We start from the raw sequence: 20,273 nt of genomic DNA on the forward strand, positions 1-20,273 counted from the left end.
CTGCAATTGGGTATACCTTGCAATTATCATTACAGTATAACACATGTGCTTGTTCCGGATATCAACCGCCTGAGGAGGACTCAACCCCATCCAAAGGCCAGGTGTCTCTTGGCCAGTAGCACCTGGGCTGAGTACTCTCAAGGCAGGTTTGGGAAGGCCTTTGACATATCCTAAGAGACCCATCGTGGGGTCTGGATTAACCGCAAATCTGTCATAAGCGACAAATCACTAAATGCTTTTCCCCAATATTGTTGGGCCTTTTTATGTCATATGGAAAAGGTCTGCCTCAAAATATCCAGATCATTTCCATGTTGTGTGCTATTTAAAATGGGCAAAACAGATGTTTTATATCACCAAGCAATTGAAAACTGATCTCAGGCCCCTCAAAATAGGTTTACGCATTATGTGGTTCTGACTCCGTAGTTTACTTTCGAGATGTGGAGAATGTGTACTCAGATGCCCTCAGCAGGACTTTACCTGAGATTTGCATGTGGGTCATCCACATCAACACAACCCTTGAGAATTTTTTGGGTTTGATAACCAACCTTTATTGGATTTTTTAGACTTTGTTACATACAAAATAAGCAACTTAGATTGCCAGCAGCTTTAGGCAGTGCAGTGTCCACGTATACATAGTTCAGGCCTAAGCATTTTTATCCAATGCTGCCAAATCCAGTCCACTCCTTTGCGTCATGCAGCCAGGGTAGGTGACTGCGGGCTGTTCTACGTCCTGGCTATGTCTCTTTTCACCATCCTGTTGTGCTATGCCCACCAATGTCCTTCAACACCACCCTCCACCCCTTCTCCTACCGGGAACCCAGGATTTGTAGTAGGGCAATCTTTGGTGTCAGTGATTTTGTATCCTAGTACTCGGGAGAGGGTTTTGCCAATTCAGATCCAAACTCTTTAATGTGGGGGCACTGCCAGGTCATTAGATAAAAATCAGCTTCAGAGTAATCAGACAAGCAGAGGTTGCTATTCGCCCAGCATGCCAGAGGTGTTGGGCGTAAGGCAGGAGGTGTGGATCTGTATCAGTCGGAGGGTGAAGGAAAGTGCCAGTTTGAGGTTGGGGGGGTGCAGGCCTCATATCAGTCAGTGTCTTCATGCGGTCCCACCCAGCTTTTTGAGGGGGCCCGATGGGTCGATGTCATTAAGCACTAATCGTGGAGGTGGGGAGAGTTATACTCTGGTAGGTCCACTAGATCCGTTTTGTGTTATGTCGAGGTGTGTCAGTTGTAGTTATTCATGGAACTGGGTTTTGGAGTAGTGGAACTGCACCTACAGCTCCTGAAAGGTGCACAGGGGATTCCCATGCCATACGTCCCCCAGAGATAAAATTCCAATCTTCTCCCATTTGGCAAACCCATCCAGTTGTGTTGTGGTTATAATTTTCAGTGTCAAAGGGGAGTCTTGGTTGGTCAGTCTACCTGCCCAACCCGTGGAGCTCAATGTTGCCCACCAAGTTAAGAACACCATTCTTGTAATTTCAAGGAGGTCTTGTGGACCTTGGTCTCCCTACAGCAGTTACAGTACCTTGTCCAGCCCCCGTAGGGAGAGTTCCACACAGTATGCCAGATCATTCAAGCCTCCACACATCCTTTCCTTCCACACCAGGACTTGGGCAGCTTGAAAGTATAATACTATGTCAGCAATTCTTGTCTTTCAATCAAAGTCTAGTCTGCTTCTGGTCATGGTGATGTGGGAGTTGGGGGTTTATAATTCCACAGGAAAGAGTAGCTATCCGCAGTTAGAGCTGTGTACCAGAAGTTGGGGGATCATCACTGGGAAGTTAAGGAGGGATTCAAGAATTTGGGAAGGACCATCATTTTTAAAAGGGAAACTCGTCCCATGATGGTGAGCGGCAGAGAAGCCTACTACCTGGGGTCTTTTTCCATCCTGGTAAGGAGTAGGCTGAAATTAAGGCTCCACATGAGCTCGGGTTTGAGGGCTATCATGACACCCAGGTATTTAAAACAAAAGCATTGGATCGTTATGGCATTCTGCCTGGATCGGAACTGGAAGAGATTTCGCTTTATTTAATCGGAGACCTAACTCCTCTTCATAGAGGTCTTCGGTATCCTTAGCCTTAGGTACTGGGGTCCTGAAAAATAGGGATTCTGTAGGAACAGCAGGACGTTGCTGGCATAGAGTGCACATTTTTCCTCAAAGCTGTCTCCCAAGGTCCAGCCAGAAAGTTGGGTGTTGCAGTGTACCACCCTAGCCAATGGTTCAATGGCGAGGGCAAAAGAAAAGAGTATGGGAGAATGAACACCCCTGATGGGCACCTCTTCGGATAGGGAAGAGTTCGGACAGGACGCCTTTTACCTGGACCTTTGCTGTTGGGCAAGCCTAGAGAAGCCTCACTTGAGAGCAAAACCTCAGTCTAAACCCCATGTAGCCCAGGAATCCCTCTTAGAAAAGGCATGTCTGGGGAGTCAAATGCCTTCTCAGAATCCAAACGTAGTAGGGCGCGAGGGTCCCAGAGCTCCCAGGCACAGGCCAGCACTATGTGCCTGTCTAATACAGTGCCACAGACCTGCATGAAACCGCATTGTATCTGTCTTGGGTGAGCCTGAGGGCTAGGAGATTTGAGAAGATTTTAAGTTATGTATTTATAAGAGAGATAGGGTGAAATGCCTCATATTGGGAGTTATGGCTATTTGACTTTGGGATGACCACATTGTTGGCTGTGTCCATCTCTGGGGGGAGGGGGGGGCTGGTTTTGCAAGCCTCCTGGTATACAGCTAGAAGATGTAGAGTAAACGTGGCATGGTTCTTCCTAGTATTCAGTGCCAGGGTAGCTTAATTTACTTCCTCAGTAGTAAGGGCAACCTCCAGGACTGTCCTGGATGACACAAATAATGAAGGTAGATGGATCTCTGACAGCAGTGGAGTGTGTAGTTTGTCCAGTGGAGGGAGTGGTCACCCCATTCCTTTCATGGTCCGGGTTCAAGCAGACTTTGCCCAGCTCACCAGGGGTAACGTTGTCCTCAACACCCCCCAACCTGCAGCATCAGCCCCAAGCAACATTAGTGTGCCTTAAGCATCAGGACCAGGCATTTCCTCCCAAGGTGACCCACAGTCACATCTTGACAAGTGGGTCCTCCAGATTGTCCAGTGGGGGTATGTTCTCCCATTTGTTCTGACTCACCACAACTCTGTCTTACATCAGAGGAGTTTTTAAAGGCTCATCTATCCATCTTGATGCAAGAGGTACAAGCTATTGAAAGGGTGCCTGACTTGGAAGTCAGGACGAGTTGTTACACCTATTATTTCCTTGCGCCGAAGGATGGAGGCCTTTGTCCTATTTTTGATCATCAGTCTCTGAATGTTTTCCTACGGAAGAATAAATTAAAAACACTCACACTGGCCCAAAATTCTGTCTGCCCTGGGTCAAAGAACCTGAATAGGAGCCATGGACCTGCACAACATGTACGTTAATGTGTCTGTTCTCTAGTCCCTCAGACTTTACCTGTTCCAGGTGAGCCAGGAGCATTTTCAGTTGCTGTGTTCCCCTCTGCAGTAGTACTGATGATTGTGTTTTGCTCCGCGTCTGAAGGTGTGGGAAGAGTCCAGGAAGAAACTGACTTTGCCTCACAGGGATGGTACTTACATTCCCCCATCACTTCTGAGGCAGAACTAGGCCAGTGAGGAGCTGCACAGCCCCACCTAGCAGCATGCAGGAGCAGTGCTGTGAAAACTTCTGGATCCAGCCCGGTGTGTAAGGGATAGTCTAAAGTATCCATCAGAAAGAGCATTAATAAAGGTAAGTAACTTTCATCAGAGTTGAAACCTCTTTAAAGGTAGCATGACACATTTGTATATCCTAGAAAGAACTGCCTTCCTCATTCCACTGTTTAGAGAACACAGCCTGTACTACAGAATACAAACTCTTGGTTAGGATAAAGAGTTTAATTAGTCTCAAAAAGGACATTGGATTTATGCCTAGCCACTTTGAGGCTTACACTTTTACAATTGAGCACTTTTGCAAAGACCTCCTGAGTATTTCAGCTATACGTACCCTTTTTTTCTGTATGATTGTAGGCTGTCAATTGTAGTTCCTTATCAAGTAAAGGAAATCCAGTAGCTAACAATTGTGGTTGATTCTCAAGAAGGGTTTACATTCTGTCATGCAAATGTATATTTGTTCAAGTCTAAGTATTTCATCAGTTGACTCTTTCTTCTATAAACTTAAGAAGATGTAATAAGACCCACAATATCAGACACAGGATAAAACTACCTCTTTTACTTCTGGCTTGTAGGCTCTTTACTGTTTCCTATCTCACCCCCTGTGCATGTCTGCAATTGGAGATGGTGGGTGCCATTGAGCATCCAGGCTGGAAGTAGCAGAGAGCTCATGGGTTAAGTGCAGGTGTCTGGTTAAAGTTGACTTCTGCATATTATTGTCTGTTAAAGATAATACTTCCGACCTCCACAGATGTAAAAGCTTAGGTGTTCGGTATGCAATAGCTAAGAGACAAGTATTTTAAGGATGCCATCTAATAAGCCCTTTGCGGTTCTGGTACTTTTACTGCATTTGTTCCAATTAAGGACATACCCATAAGTCTACACCCATTAACCTATGCCTTTTTCTCTTTGAAAAAAAAATCTTGAATTTAATGAAATTCCACAGCTATATGACCGGATAGTATAAAGCAATCTATTCTTAGGTGTTTGCAGAGGATTGATGCTGATTTCCACCCACTGTCTAAATTATTTAGCACTGGTGTGTGACACAGTGCAAATGTAGTGCGTGGGGACTATCAGGTTGATCTAAAGCAGTGGTTCTTATCTTTGATCCTGGGACCCCGGGCAGTCTGTGACTGCTAACTAAGATTAACAGATTATTAAATAGTATATAAATAAAGTAGTAAGATGTAACTTTTTTAAACTTCTGCAACTGTAAAGGAATCTGATATTGGAGAGTAAAAATTGTTAGTATCCACTGATTGGTTTGGGGGACCAGTGCAAATACCTTAAACAGAAAATAGTATGGATGATGAGTGGCCTCAATTGAATTTAGAAAAGATCGAGCTTTCCACTAAAAATGTTACTCTTTTCTTTATATTTGTTAGTAAATATTTCATAATTTATGTCTTTTCTTGATGAATGTGTGTTCTTGTATCTTGTGTGTATTGTTCTGTGGTTCAAGTCATCAAAAATACTTAGCCGGTGTTCCCATCTTCGCGTAGTGAGAATCCCTGGATTCCAGTAGTGATTCAGTGAGGGTCCCTTGGTTTCAGTAATAATTAAGTGGGCATCTACAGAAGTGGACAGGTTATGAACCCCAGATCTAGAAAATGGATCAAGGGGAATCCTTACCCTCAAGTAAACATCAAGAAGGTAACTTTTACCCAGAGTTTTGCAGGGATGATTTTCACTTACTAAGCCCAGGAAATTGGGAGTTCTTTCATCAGTCATTTGCGCTTAATCCAGCAGAAGCCTGATGGGGATGCACACCTTCAGAGTATGTTTGATCCTTAACTGATATCTTGCTGCTTTAAATGTTACTTTACGGTAAATAACATTTTTATTTTCACTAGTCCTGACACTCAATGCAAGTTTCTTCTGTTAATCAAAGGATGCTCCCATGCTGGAAAAGTAAAGGTTTCTTACTTGAAACGATGTTCTCCAGCTTGGTTTCAATTTAATTAAATTATTAAGGAGAGCATTCTTGGTACTAGCATTGCTGGTAGCTCTTTTCTGCATTCTACTGTCCATTCTCAAATGAGACACAGTATTCCTACATTGAGGAGCATTGCAATACACTTTACTGTGTGTATGTGTGTGTATATATATGTGCTTGCATGTATATATATCTATATATGTTTACTGAAACATATGTTATAGTTAGGTGAAAATGTTAGTTAAAAATACAATTTTTAACTTAAAAAAAACCTGAAATTCACCAGCTGTATTTTGCTGAGCTAACTAGTTTGTACCCTCGCCATTCAATGCTTATGACTTCAAATATTACATTACTCATGGCATGTTCAGTGACATTATCTTTGATTTTTTTTTCCCCTGTGAATGTCTAGGGTTTTGCTTAACAGAAAGTGAGATAATATTTCCAGACCTAATTATAACGTCAGTTTAAACTTTTTTTTGTGTAATATCTAGGGTTTTTTACTACAAAGTATGATCTTAACTACCATACCTAACTATACCGCCACTCATGGTCTGTAGTGAACAGACCCTGCATGCAACTCTACTGGAGATGGCCAAACCCTCTACCCAAAACACACACAACCAACCAACGAGTATGTTAATCACAATATAAAAGGATTGTCATTTTAAATAAGGGAGGTGACGAAAGCAATCTAAAAGGCAAGCTTATTAGCTTTGTCAAGGGGTGCCCACATCAATATTTGAAACCTATTGACTTTGTCAAGGGGTGATCACATAAGTATATGAAGACAAGCTTATCAGGCTTTGACAGGAGTATTAAACACATTACAATCTTTGTTTTACCCTCCCTGAAATTCTCCGCTTAAGAGCAAAAGTTCCACCTTTGGAAATGCTTAAAAACACTGTAAAGGTTTGCCTGGGTCACAATGTATACAGCCAGGAACCATAAGATTACTATTAAAAATGATTTCTGGGTAGACTGCTGCACTTCCAAAGCTGTTAATGTTGGGCAGTTCCATGGCTTCAAGGCTCCCACAGTCCTAGGTGCCGGTGGGAGCTTGCTGAGCTTTCTTTCATCTTTGAGGACAAGGTGGGAGCTGGTGGGAACCAGTAACAGTGAATGTGCTTTGGCCCTGAAGGAGCAGTCTTACTTGCTGCTCTGCTGTGGAAGCACATTCAGTGTTCCCTGCCTTCGCTCTTATGGGAAGGTAAATAGATTTCTGCTTCCCCTGAGGTGGGAACAATCATGTTTCTTGGCCCTGGAGCATGTGGTACTTTGGACCAGTACCCGGCTTTTGTAGGGGTGGCTCACATACACAGCCTCGCCGCAAAATAAATTAATCAGGCTCCAGGGGATGGAGTCCCTAGGTCCAAACCTGGTTTATGGGAAGACAGTTTACACATATGCCCCTCCCATATTAAATAGAAAAAAATGAATACGCCTATACCTCCCACTCCTGGGGCCCCCATGAGGCCTTGTCCGGGTATCTCTGTATTACCCCCCATATGTTCATTTGTTTTTGGGGGGGGGGATTTTGTGGAGATTCATCAAAAAGTGGCAAAGTGATTAGCAAAACAAAAAAAATCTCTTTCTATTGAAATTCAGACCGGACTAGAACTACACAGTGGCACCCCGCCACTGTGAAATATATACATTTAAAAAACAAAAAAGCTGTGATGTGAAAATTTTTGTCATTAGTACCTGGATTGGAATGTTCAGGAATGGATATCAAGTCTAAATGTTTCCATTATGGGCCCACTTGTTTAACATTCTGAAGAAGCTAATCTCTTGTCTCTGTGGCTTTCCAATGTGTTCTGCATTGGAATCTTTGTTTAGATCTGTCTATCTCCTCTCCTTGTCCTCTTTTTTTATTTTTTTTTATTTTTAGGTTGAGCCTAGGCAGCTTGCATGCGCTGTCTCTCGATATGCTGTAATCTAATTCTGTGGCCTTTCAGCATGCCCATCAGTTTCATTTGTTCCTTGCCTGCCTTTCAAACTTTCTTTGGTTTGTTTGGAAAATGCTTTAGGTTTGTCCCCCCTTGAGGCTGTTTTGTTTCCACCCTGGAGACTGACCCTGTTACATGGATTATTGCACGATCGGCCATATACCTTAGTGTATGCGCAGCACTTTTTTTTTTTTTGTCTCTGCTTCTTGCTCGTGGTTGTATGTTGTTTCTTCCTCTGTTTCTTTGTGATGGTTACACCCAACAAAGCCTGAAAGCTGGAGGGAGATTCTTTTTTATTTATTTATATAGCGTGAACTCCACCGGAAGATTGGAACTCTTTACATGAGCATGGTTTAAATTTGCAGCCCCATTCCTAAATTCTTCCCAGGTTTAGCAGTTGGAAAATATATAAACTGGTGCCTTTTAGACAGAAAAAACACAACGGTAAACCCTCAAAGCAGCTCTCCCGGGCACAGCGGGAGAGCCGATACTAAAATAATCACTGCACTCCGGAAACTCACCCCATAATGCTTTGCTGGGCATTCCTTTTAAAACACATTTTTGCACATAACTCATCCTGTGGTGGCCCTAGGACAATGGGACCACTGCAAAAACGTTGAGCATGACATGCTCTCTGTCCAGCTCATCTTCTGGGTCCCCACACTAGGTTGGGGGTAGCCCCAAAATTATATCATCTCCCACCATTCAATGTCTTTTTAAGCTCTCTCAGGGCTGGAGTTTTTGCTATATAGCTGGGAGTAGTTTGTGATATAAGGGCCTTGTTTGTAGTAACATTTTAGCAGGCCTGCTTGGCCTGCAAATGTGTAATACACTATCCCCTCCAGGGGCTCAATATATGGTTACCCTGCAATGAATCTCTGCCCTTCTCTTTTCATGGTGGTTATGTCTTCTAGGGGCTGATTATATGGTTATATGACCATGTTTCTTCCACATGCTATTTTTATTGTGGTGTTCTCTGGGGGATGTTCTGACCATTGCAGGCTAATGCCAAAGGTATGAAGAAATGCAGTAACACTGTTTATTACTGATAGGTTTATGTACTGTATGGCTAAATACTTATAAGGTCCCAAAGGCGAGGCCTATTGACTATGCCTATGCTTGTTCTTCTCTTTTTGTGATCTCTAACCATAGTATAAATTTTGTTTTTTTTACCTCTGCGAGTTATTGATCCACCTCAACAATGACTGTTTTTTCCAAAACGTTTCTGGGAAGGAGGTGGCAGGAAGGAAGGAAGGAAGAACTGCAGAGCAGCTAGCTTCTGCAGCTATACTAGTTTTCCGTTCATATTGTTTAATTTCTTACTGGGTCGCCAGGCCAGAGGTCTTTTCAGCTTTCAACCAGGCTGTTCCTCTTAGTCAAAAGGATCCCTTTTCAGTGGCGTGGGTGTTGGAGAGAAAACTCTGCAATTGCATACATGGTCTGAAATATGCTAACAAGTACAGGGAACCACTGAAAAAACCTTTGCCACATTCAACATTTTTTGCCCGAATAATTGGTGGGGCTGCAGTAGCCTTATTGTCCTTATCTGCTATGCATTAAGAGTTGTTACTCTCTACTCTTTTATGGCAATCGCTTGTGACTTGGGCCTAGGGTTGTGGGTACATTTTATAATACTTTGGCATATCATTATATGGCAATAATCGATAAGCACTTGAATGAACAAGAGACAGCAGTATGTTTAATTTTTAAATGGACGTTTATCTTGAGGGGGGTTCATAGCATAAAAGTTACAGATTAGATTAAAGCATTTAGGAGATGTGTACAAATTTAGTCAAAAAGATTGGGGAAAGAGTGGACAATAAGGGGAGGCTGGACAAGTGGACTGTGGGTAGAAGTGTGTTTAGATGGATATTGTGAAAAAGTTGAGGGTTTTTGAATTCTTGTAACATCTTTTCTGAAGATCAGATGTAGGTGGTTAATTTCAGTTGAATATGCTGGTCATTCCAGATGTTGGCGACGTAGCAAGAGAACGTAGACTGTTTTGTTTTGTCTTTTTTTAAATTTTGACTTGAACATTTTCAATTTTATTATGTTTGTGCTGCCTGTGGTGTGGTTGTGGCAAAAGTGGCACCTATCCAGCTACATCGTTTATTTGCTTATATGACTTTTCAGTTATACAAACTCATTTGAACTTGATACGTGCTGGACAGAGTACAAGAGGGTTGGGTTGGGAAAGATTTTTCATGGTGGGGCTGACCCAGTCATTCATGTGTTGGCCAATGTTGTGTTGACGAGGACAGCTGCACAAAGGATTGCTTTTAAGAGGATGAGAAGTGTTTAAGCAGGATGTTTACTTTGTCTGTGCATCAAAAGATCAGTTTATAGGAACATCACTGCACAGTTCGTAAGATGACGGTTGTGTGGCTCCGGTAAGAGATAATTGTAAGTAGTGACAGACATAAGTGACAGAATGTGTGTAATTAGAGGATTTTAATCTTCTTTTTCATTTTGCAGCTTTATTACCATGGTGAAGCGATCAATGTCAACGTTCATGTTACCAACAACTCCACGAAAACTGTCAAGAAGATAAAAATCTCAGGTTAGTGTCTTTCATGTGATTTTGAAGTTGCTACCCAACTTTTATCACTCGTAAGCTAATGCATCATCCTCCTTTCACTGTTACTCTAGGTATGTGGTTCCTGTTTCCAGTCAAGTCTCAGACTTCTTCCTTAATTTCCTATTCCTGTAAATGTTCCCATTTCATTGTGAATCTATTCTTCCATGCCTTCCAGTCATAGCAGTTTACTTCAGGCATTTTAGGAGACTGTCTCCTCCATAGTCCATGGCTTTAAGATCTTTTAGCCCAAAGGCAGTAATTCTGGTCTGCTGACGTGTCCCTGTCCCTCAGTCTAGGGTCCACACCAGATTCATAATCTTGAAATGTTTCTTTACCAGCAGTCCTGATCCTGGAATATATATAATTTTGAGCCCTCCATTCTCGAGCATATCCCTGTGCATGAGACCCAATACCCTAAATATACAGGGAGTGCAGAATTATTAGGCAAGTTGTATTTTTGAGGATTAATTTTATTATTGAACAACAACCCTGTTCTCAATGAACCCAAAAAACTCATTAATATCAAAGCTGAATATTTTTGGAAGTAGTTTTTAGTTTGTTTTTAGTTTTAGCTATGTTAGGGGGATATCTGTGTGTGCAGGTGACTATTACTGTGCATAATTATTAGGCAACTTAACAAAAAAAAATATATACCCATTTCAATTATTTATTATTACCAGTGAAACCAATATAACATCTCAACATTCACAAATATACATTTCTGACATTCAAAAACAAAACAAAAACAAATCAGTGACCAATATAGCCACCTTTCTTTGCAAGGACACTCAAAAGCCTGCCATCCATGGATTCTGTCAGTGTTTTGATCTGTTCACCATCAACATTGCGTGCAGCAGCAACCACAGCCTCCCAGACACTGTTCAGAGAGGTGTACTGTTTTCCCTCCTTGTAAATCTCACATTTGATGATGGACCACAGGTTCTCAATGGGGTTCAGATCAGGTGAACAAGGAGGCCATGTCATTAGATTTCCTTCTTTTATACCCTTTCTTGCCAGCCACGCTGTGGAGTACTTGGACGCGTGTCATGGAGCATTGTCCTGCATGAAAATCATGTTTTTCTTGAAGGATGCAGACTTCTTCCTGTACCACTGCTTGAAGAAGGTGTCTTCCAGGAACTGGCAGTAGGACTGGGAGTTGAGCTTGACTCCATCCTCAACCCGAAAAGGCCCCACAAGCTCATCTTTGATGATACCAGCCCAAACCAGTACTCCACCTCCACCTTGCTGGCGTCTGAGTCGGACTGGAGCTCTCTGCCCTTTACCAATCCAGCCACGGGCCCATCCATCTGGCCCATCAAGACTCACTCTCATTTCATCAGTCCATAAAACCTTAGAAAAATCAGTCTTGAGATATTTCTTGGCCCAGTCTTGACGTTTCAGCTTGTGTGTCTTGTTCAGTGGTGGTCGTCTTTCAGCCTTTCTTACCTTGGCCATGTCTCTGAGTATTGCACACCTTGTGCTTTTGGGCACTCCAGTGATGTTGCAGCTCTGAAATATGGCCAAACTGGTGGCAAGTGGCATCGTGGCAGCTGCACACTTGACTTTTCTCAGTTCATGGGCAGTTATTTTGCGCCTTGGTTTTTCCACACGCTTCTTGCTACCCTGTTGACTATTTTGAATGAAACGCTTGATTGTTCGATGATCACGCTTCAGAAGCTTTGCAATTTTAAGAGTGCTGCATCCCTCTGCAAGATATCTCACTATTTTTGACTTTTCTGAGCCTGTCAAGTCCTTCTTTTGACCCATTTTGCCAAAGGAAAGGAAGTTGCCTAATAATTATGCACACCTGATATAGGGTGTTGATGTCATTAGACCACACCCCTTCTCATTACAGAGATGCACATCACCTAATATGCTTAATTGGTAGTAGGCTTTCGAGCCTATACAGCTTGGAGTAAGACAACATGCATAAAGAGGATGATGTGGTCAAAATACTCATTTGCCTAATAATTCTGCACTCCCTGTACATTGCCTACGCCCCCCTCCTCACTTGTCTAGTTCTTGTGTTTTTTCTCATTCATCAGACAGGACGCAGGGAAAAGTTTGTCTCGTGCTTCCCCAGTTTTAGGAAATTTTTTCCCCCAATGTCTCTGCTTCCATTGGAGGTACTTGACGTATTACAATGCACAGGCTGTTTACTACAGTCTTCAAACAGTCGTTTGTCTGTGGCAAGCTAATTTGAGTAATGACTCTTTCAAGGCCTGCTTCCTGAAATGAAGCAAGCTCTCTGCGTTTACACTTAGAAGTCCATCTAAAGTCACTGAAGAACCATCTGCTATTGATGTAAGAAAGAGTCTGCACTGAAGGAGACTTTATTTTTTGTTATTTGGCATAAGCTGCCACATCTAGCTAACTGGGATTCGCTACCACATGGGGTTAGAATGATGCCAATGTCTTTTTGTATCAGTAAGAGGGTCATCTCTCTTGTTCTGGGGGCTTCCTGCACTGTTTAGGAAAGGTGAAACGCCATGCACAATAATTTTGACGTGATGGCCATCTTTAACAAGCAATTTGATGACTCACCCGTTCACGTTTTTTGAGTATGTCTCATATTTCTTCACAGTGTTAAGAAAACTGCCAGGTGTGGTGGTAGTTAATTTACATTATACACTGTATATACAGCCCCTGCATCCTGATATTGCGTACAATACCTCCTGCTGTTAAAAGTGGTTCTGTTGCATCCCAGGTGGTAGTCTGAGAAGATCAATCACAGTTGTCTAAATCATTGAGCAGAAACATAACTGTGACCCAGTGGTTCAAATATGAGACACATTTTAGACCAGTAAGTTGTCTTGTTGGTGTCCCACCTCTAAGGAAAGGGAAATGTGGCGGCAGGATTACTCACAATAATGCAGCATGCACAATACAAGTATGGTGTTTAGCTAGAGTTGACCTTCAAGACATGGAAAACAAATTTGTGTTCAAGTTTTGCATACCTTCTAGAGTGGAGGTATGGAGTGGAACAGGGGACTAATAAAAGGTTGATTTCCTGGACTGATAGGGGGAATTACTTTGCACAGTTCGTCTTTTTTGAAGTTTAAGAGATCCTGCAATTTTAGGTTACTGCTGATTGCCCGGTTTTAGAACTGCCAGATGTGATTCAAAGACAGGTTTTTTTTTATTCCTGCAACAACAATTTTGCTGTTTCCCTAGGTTTTAGATCTTTGAGTTCATGTGACTGGGTTAATTCTTTACCACTCCTTTCAACTGCTGAACTTGTGGTGCCTGCAAAGCTAAGCTAGGCTTCACACATTTGTGTTTGTTGGAAGCCTCACGTGTGGACCTTAAGAAGGACTCAACCAGGATTTAATGAATGCATTTATGAATGAGGCTTATAGAGAACAAACTTATCTGCAAAAACTAAGAAAAGCTGTTCATAGTGGGGATTAATGGAATTGGGGGATAGCAATGGAGTGGGTTTTAGAAGCAAGGGGGAAATCTTGAGAGAGGAAAAGTGGGGTCGCTCCCTCATAATGAAGAGGACTGAGAGACTATGAGGGTGCATGCATGGCAGTGAACATCTAAGAATGCCCTGGTGGTTACTTTACAAAACTTTGCCTTAAGGATTAAAATTCCCTGAAATCATCCTAGGGCGATGACTTCACTTGTATGTCACACTTGACCTATTCAGTTATCAAAGTAGATTCCTGTAAGATTACTTGTCTGCTTTTATGACAGTCCTTAATACACCATCTGAAGTATTCTCTTTTTAATTTTAGTCTGAGATGCTATTTGGGTTTTTGTTGCTATACTTCAAGGATCTTGCCCTCATTCAGACTTAAACCTAGTACTAACCTCCTAATGCATTAGCCATTCTGATAGATACTTTTATCCACTGATTCCTCACTTTTGTGAACACCTCCAACCTGGATCTGGAGAAGTTTCTTCAGCAATTTCTCATTTGTCAGTAAGTGATGCTGTGCAGCTCCACATCCGGTTCATCCCTTCCCAGATGTGATGTTGGGCCCCTATATAGCTGCGCTGTCAGTTCCTCTGTTTCCGTGCAGATCTGGAGTGTGTTCCCTCAAGTTCTATCAAGCCTCAAGACTTAATTTTTAAATGTTTACTGGTGTGGAAGGGATATCTCCTGCCTAAAACGACAGGGTTCAAGCCATGTAAGGATTGCCACAACAAATGTCAGTGACTGACCCTCACAAGGTTTGTCTTTAGTTTTTTGGATCCTCACAAGAGACAAATGTCCTCATATGAATCAAAAGGCCATCAGATACTGCAAAGCCAATCTCCACGTTTGGCCTCGCTGAAAAGCACGTATAGCCTGGCCCCACTTGAAGTCAAGAGCATATACGCATTCTTGTTCTGAAAGCCTATCCCACAAGCGAACGTCCTCTCGTTTGAAGTCATCAGGTAAGTTGAAGAAGTATACAAAAATGAAGCATGGATCTCCCCTCATCTCGACAATCCTAACATGAGGAATCCAAGGTACCTCTCAGCTGCAGGTTCGGTCTGGCTCAGTGAAGCTGCTTCCAGCTTTAGTCCCTATCCAACCCGAGTGCCTGAGTCCATCAACAATGCTGCACTAGATCCAGGAATCCAAAGAGCCCGAGCTACAGATTTTCAACACCCTACCGGATCTTTCTGGAAGTGCCTTAAAGGCGTAAGAATCTGAGAGGGCCTCCAGTTGGGCTACTTCGGGTGGATTCGTCCCTGACACAGATTGTGCACTTTGACCCTGACTGCGCCACTGAATACTGTTGTAGAGTCAACCTTGACTCTGTGGCTGACACCTATTCCTGACTCCTTCACGGAGGCTTCTATTCATTGGAGCCATTCCTGAACATGATGCTTTTCTGAGCCTTCCCTCTTTCTCACCTAGTCAGACATTCATGCTATGAGCCCAATGTTTCAAACTTTGGCCTTGGTCTCAGTGAAAGCGACTGAGGCCTTATGGCTACTTAGTCTCATATACCCTGCTTGTGGACCAGGCCAGGTGGTTCATGTGGGTTCTGCAGTGAGATATGAAGTTTCAGTGGGCTCAGCACCAAGTGAGCCTTTCAGATTCCATCCAGGTATTGGAGGAGACTGCAAAATATCTGCAGTGGTGGCTGCTGGACCGCCATTGGGCAGGTGGTAGACTAGCACACCTTTTCTCCCTATGGTCTCCAGCTGAAACCCACCTCCACCGCAATTTGCTGGAGCTGCAGGAAATTTGCTTGGCATTGAAAGCCTTCCTCCTGCCCATCTAGAGGAACGGGCACACGTTCTCACAGACAACATCACCACAATGTGGTACTTCACCAGACAGGATTGGATTGTGTATCTTGTGCCCAGAGACTCTTCGCCTTTCTGGCTCTTCCCTCATTGTAGAGCATCTGGTAGGATTCTGTCATCCTGCCAGCCAGGGGCCTTCGACTTAGACAATATATCCCGGGCAGCAGGGATTTGTTGTATGGCCTTCTTCACAAAGTATCCAGCCTTTGCAGGCACTGTATGCATATATGCATATATTTAGCCCAGCAAGGCCTTGCTGTGGCAACAGTTAAAGGTTACTTGTCAGCTCTTTCAGCCTTCGTATGTTCACTTGATCAGCCATCTTTATTTAAATCAACTGTTGTGCTGGGTTTTCTCATGGGAATGACCCATATGTTTCCACAAACACCATTTGTGATGCCCCAGTGGGAAATTAGTCTGGTTCCGACTTTCCTCCTGTTCACTCCCGTTTAAATAAAGTGCAGCTGTTCTCTTCAACTTCACACTTCGAAGATTGCATTCCTCAGTGAAAATGTTGGTTTTTACACAAGTGATAGGCAAGCACTATCTGTTCAGCAACCTTATCCCACCTTCTTTCCAGACAAACTTGTACTGTTTACTAAAGCGACGTTCCTCACAAAAAGTTGTCACACCTTTCAACGTAGGGTGGTCTATCAGCCTGCCAGCTTTCTTCTTCCACCTTATCCATCCAGTGAGAAAGAAGGACCCTTCGCCTAGACCCAAAAAAGAGCTCAGAGCTTTTAAATCGATCATACCAAGGCACATTGGGTGGACAATTAGCTTTTTGTAGGTTTCTCTGGGGCGAAGAAGGAAAAACTTTACAGAAGCTAACCATCTCCAGGTGGTTTGTACTGTGAATCAAAACCTGCTATGCACTAGCCAAGAAAGAGCCTCCAGAAGGCCTGTTCTCTTTGTACTAGAGCAATGTTCTAAAGTATACAAAAAGTATTGGATGGAATTCTTGAATTAGCCTGGTAATTTTGGGGGGCCGCATCCCAATCTATTATCTTTAACCCACCATCCCCCCTCAGTTTGCACCCAAGTTATGCAAATCATTCTTGATCATGCTCCAATGGGAACTTTCCAGCCCGAACTGCCAAGCCAGGTCATCCCTAAACCGGAACACAAGCAACTCAGGAACGGTTTTGTACTTGTTTTTCGGCTCCTCAGCCAGGTGTAGCTAGGTACTAGTGACATAGTGTGCATGGGACCCACATCTGTATAAACCCATCCCACTTAGTGACATACCCAAGTATGTAAAAAAACAGCATTGGCACATTGAGTACTAGAATTTGATATCAGCCAGGCTGCTACGTGGAATAACTCCACACATTCACAAAGCACTATAGCCTCAAATCAGGTCTGGTGAGAAGTTCATTTTGCTCTTTCTGTTCTGCAGGATTTCCTGATCTATGCCATTCTATAGGCCCACCATCTGGGGGTGGGTACTGCACTGGTACATTTTAACATGGCGAGAAATGCGTGGTTAGCAGTATCCATCAGAAGACTAAGGTTTGATGGCATGCGTGGCTGTAGATACACATGCTCTGCATATGTCCTGCCATCTAGTGTTTGGTTCAGAGTGTTACAAGTAGTTTTTCTTCAAGGAAGCATTTCAGAGTCATAGGATTGAATGACTCCTCGGTGATACTGCGCATGGGCTTCAAGTCCTTTGTTAGATTGTTTTCTCTCTGTTGTCGGATTCGGACGTGTATTTGTTTGCTCCGTTTTCGACTTACTCCAGTCCGAAACGTTCCTTCCATCTATCTTATATTCAGCAGTATTGCTCTAGTGATCACAAGTTTCCATCTTCTGCGTTAATACTTTCCATTTGTTCGGATCCAGTTCTGACCACGGGCCCTTTGGGGCAGGCTTTGTCCGGTTTCGGGCCTTCCTTCATGCAGCACTGTAGAGCATGTTGATCTGATGGAACGGACACAGTTTTATTTCTGCCCTCAATGCTACTCCAAATTCCACACCAATCATCATCAGATATGTAATATGTGTCTTTCTTCCGATCACCAGGAGGCCACCTGCAGCGCTTGCAGCACCTTCAGATCAAAGGAGACCCTTCGAGATCAAAGAGCGCTTAGGCTGGAGATGGCACACAAATTCCCAGAAGACACCCTGACATCTTTGGGGAAGAACATGCACAGGAGGAACCAGAAAAGGAGGAAACCTTCTCCATTCAGGACACTGACTCTGACGTTCAGTCTGACATAGAGAGTCAAGACATCACACTGGACAGCCAGTGAGTACTGTGACCCCTCCTGTCCATACCAAGACTTAAAAAAGACCCATTACAGAGGTCACCAGACTGTCACTGCCACCGGGCCATGGTTGGTCTTGGAGATCCACTTTGGCTGCCCCGCCCCACTGCCTCGGCACCAAAACTACCCTAAGATTGTACCTTTGTTTTCAGCATCGACCCTTCTACCTCAGTCCGAACATATTCCACCAAGCCCCCAAGAAGAAACTACCACTTACCAACAGGTCATAGCAAGGGCAGCTGCCTTTTAAAAATGTTCAACTGCACAAAAACCCAATAGAACAGGATTTTCTATTTGACACTTTGATCACTACCGATAAAAAAAATATTCAGTTCCTTTCAATGCTCCTGGGCATGATTCGTCATGCATGTAATCATCTTTAAAGAGCCAGTCAGCTCTAGGATTGTAACTCCTACGGTGGCCAAAAAGTTTAAGCCTGCTCCTTCATACCCATTGTATATCATGTCTCAGGTCCCACCAGATTCGATAGTGGCTACCACTGCAAGGAAGCGTGCTAACAGCCAGGCTACAGGGGACTCTCCTCCATCTTCAAGATGAGCACCATAAAACTTGATCTACAGATTGTCTCCGAAGGACAATCTCGAATAATTCAACACGCTGTGCATTAAATACTGCAGACACAGTTACACGGGGAGGTAAACACCAGCATTCTCCCAAAGAGACATGCATGGCTTAGATGCTTTGGCTCCAAGCCAGAAGTACAACAAGCGGTGCTCAACATGCCCTTTGACAAGGAGCATCTTTTTGGCCCTCAAGTGGACTACACACTTGAGAAGCTAAAAAAGGACACTGACACACCGAAGGCCCTGGGTGCTTTGCAGTCTCAGGCGCATAGAGGCACTTTATGTCACCGCGTATTTGGAGGCGCTTATAAAGCAGCACCTTCTGAACTGTTTACCTCCCAACCAAGGCAACCTTCCACCTCTTACTCTAGAATTTTTTCAGAGGAGCCTACAAGGGCAACAGTAACAGCAGCTGAGGCAAGAGCATTACCACCCGTGGATCTGCCTCATAAGCTAAACACTTACTACATATATCGCCCCAAACCCAATATCACACCGGTAGGGGGACCACTTCAGGATTACCTCACACATTGGGCACACAACATCGGACCTATAAGTCCTCCATTATTCAACATGGTTATTTTCTGGAGCACACTTCTACACCTCCAAACATTCCCCTGTGCTCCCACAGGTTATTTCACAAACATCTCACTCTTTTAAAGGGAGAATTACAATCTCTGCTCCTCAAGGGTCCTCAAAGCCTGTCCCATTCCAATACCAGGGAACAGCAGTATACTCCCTATATTTCTCACCTCCAAAAAGGGTGGAACGCTCAGACCTATTCTGGATCTCAGATCTTTAAACCGTTACATTTTCTCAGAACACCTTCACATGCTTACTCTTCAAGATGGTATTCCACTCCTTCAACGGGGCGATTTCATGACAGCTCTAGACTTGAAGGACGCCTACTTCCACATACCTATCCACCCTGCACACCGGAAATACATAAGGTTTGTGGTGACAGGAAAACATTATCAATTCAAAGTTCTACCTTCTGGAGTCACGACTGCTGCCGGAGTATTTAGTACCTAGCTGTAGTAGAGGCACATCTCAGAAGGCAAAGGATTCATGTGTTTCCTTCCCTTGACGACTAGCTCATCAAAGCCAGCAAACTACAGCAGTGTCAATCTGACACTCAAACCACAGTATACCTACTTCACAAGTAAGGGTTCACAAGCAACTTTCTCATATCCCATCTACAATCTATTCAGATTCAACCATATCTGGAAGCCATTCTCAATACACAGTTAGGGTTAGCCTATCCCAACCCAGCACGCATTCACAATTTTCAGCTAATGATTCACCAATTTTAGGACGGGAACATCTACACAGTCAAGACTGTCATGTGTCTCTTAGGGATGATAGCATCTTGCATTGCCATCATTCCTCACGCCAGACTCCACATGTGTCGCGTACAACAGTTTGTCTGGTCAGTGGTCTCAGTCACAAGGTCACCTTCAGGATCTAGTGTTATTAGACCGCCATACTCACCACTCTCTGCAATGGTGGAACCAAAAAGGGCGTTTTATTTGATATCGTGTACCTTGGCTCATTCTGACCATGGACGCGTTCCCTGACGGGTTGGGGGTGTGTATCTTCAGGATCTCACAGTGCAAGGCCTCTGGGATCTCAATCACCAAACTATGCACATCAATTATCTGGAGTATCTGATAGACTTCTAGCTGCAGATTCCTTACCTTAGAATTCCATGGCATCAGCTTTGAATCTGGAATTTTTCTGCTGAGCAGTACCCTGCGCGTTCCGTCGGGAGGCATCGTTCAGATCCACGTGCATCATCTAGCTCCACGTGGCGTTGTCAGCGTCGTTGGAGCTGTCTATGACGTCACGGTTGTCTATATAGACGCCACCTCGGCGCGCGTACGTCAGTTCTTTTCCTTCCGCACTGGTAAAGCGCAGATCCGGATTAGAGCTACCCTTTCTTTGACAAACATCAAGGCTTTTTCACCTTTTTGACTGTTTGAAGTCATGTCTTCAAGAAAGAAGGGGTTCAAACCG

General features: G+C 43.6%; 1 protein-coding gene across 2 annotated transcripts in view; it reads left to right on the forward strand.

Annotated features, from left to right (window-relative positions):
* Positions 1-20,273, forward strand: part of ARRB2 (arrestin beta 2) — a 305,471-nt gene that overhangs the window by 152,593 nt on the left and 132,605 nt on the right. For both annotated transcript variants that reach the window (XM_069217995.1, XM_069217994.1), the window contains exon 9: positions 10,051-10,135. In XM_069217995.1, the coding sequence (XP_069074096.1) occupies positions 10,051-10,135 (85 nt within the window). The remainder of the gene's footprint in view (positions 1-10,050; positions 10,136-20,273) is intronic.

The sequence above is a fragment of the Pleurodeles waltl genome, chromosome 12 (assembly GCF_031143425.1).
Source record: "Pleurodeles waltl isolate 20211129_DDA chromosome 12, aPleWal1.hap1.20221129, whole genome shotgun sequence".
NCBI lineage: Eukaryota > Metazoa > Chordata > Amphibia > Caudata > Salamandridae > Pleurodeles > Pleurodeles waltl.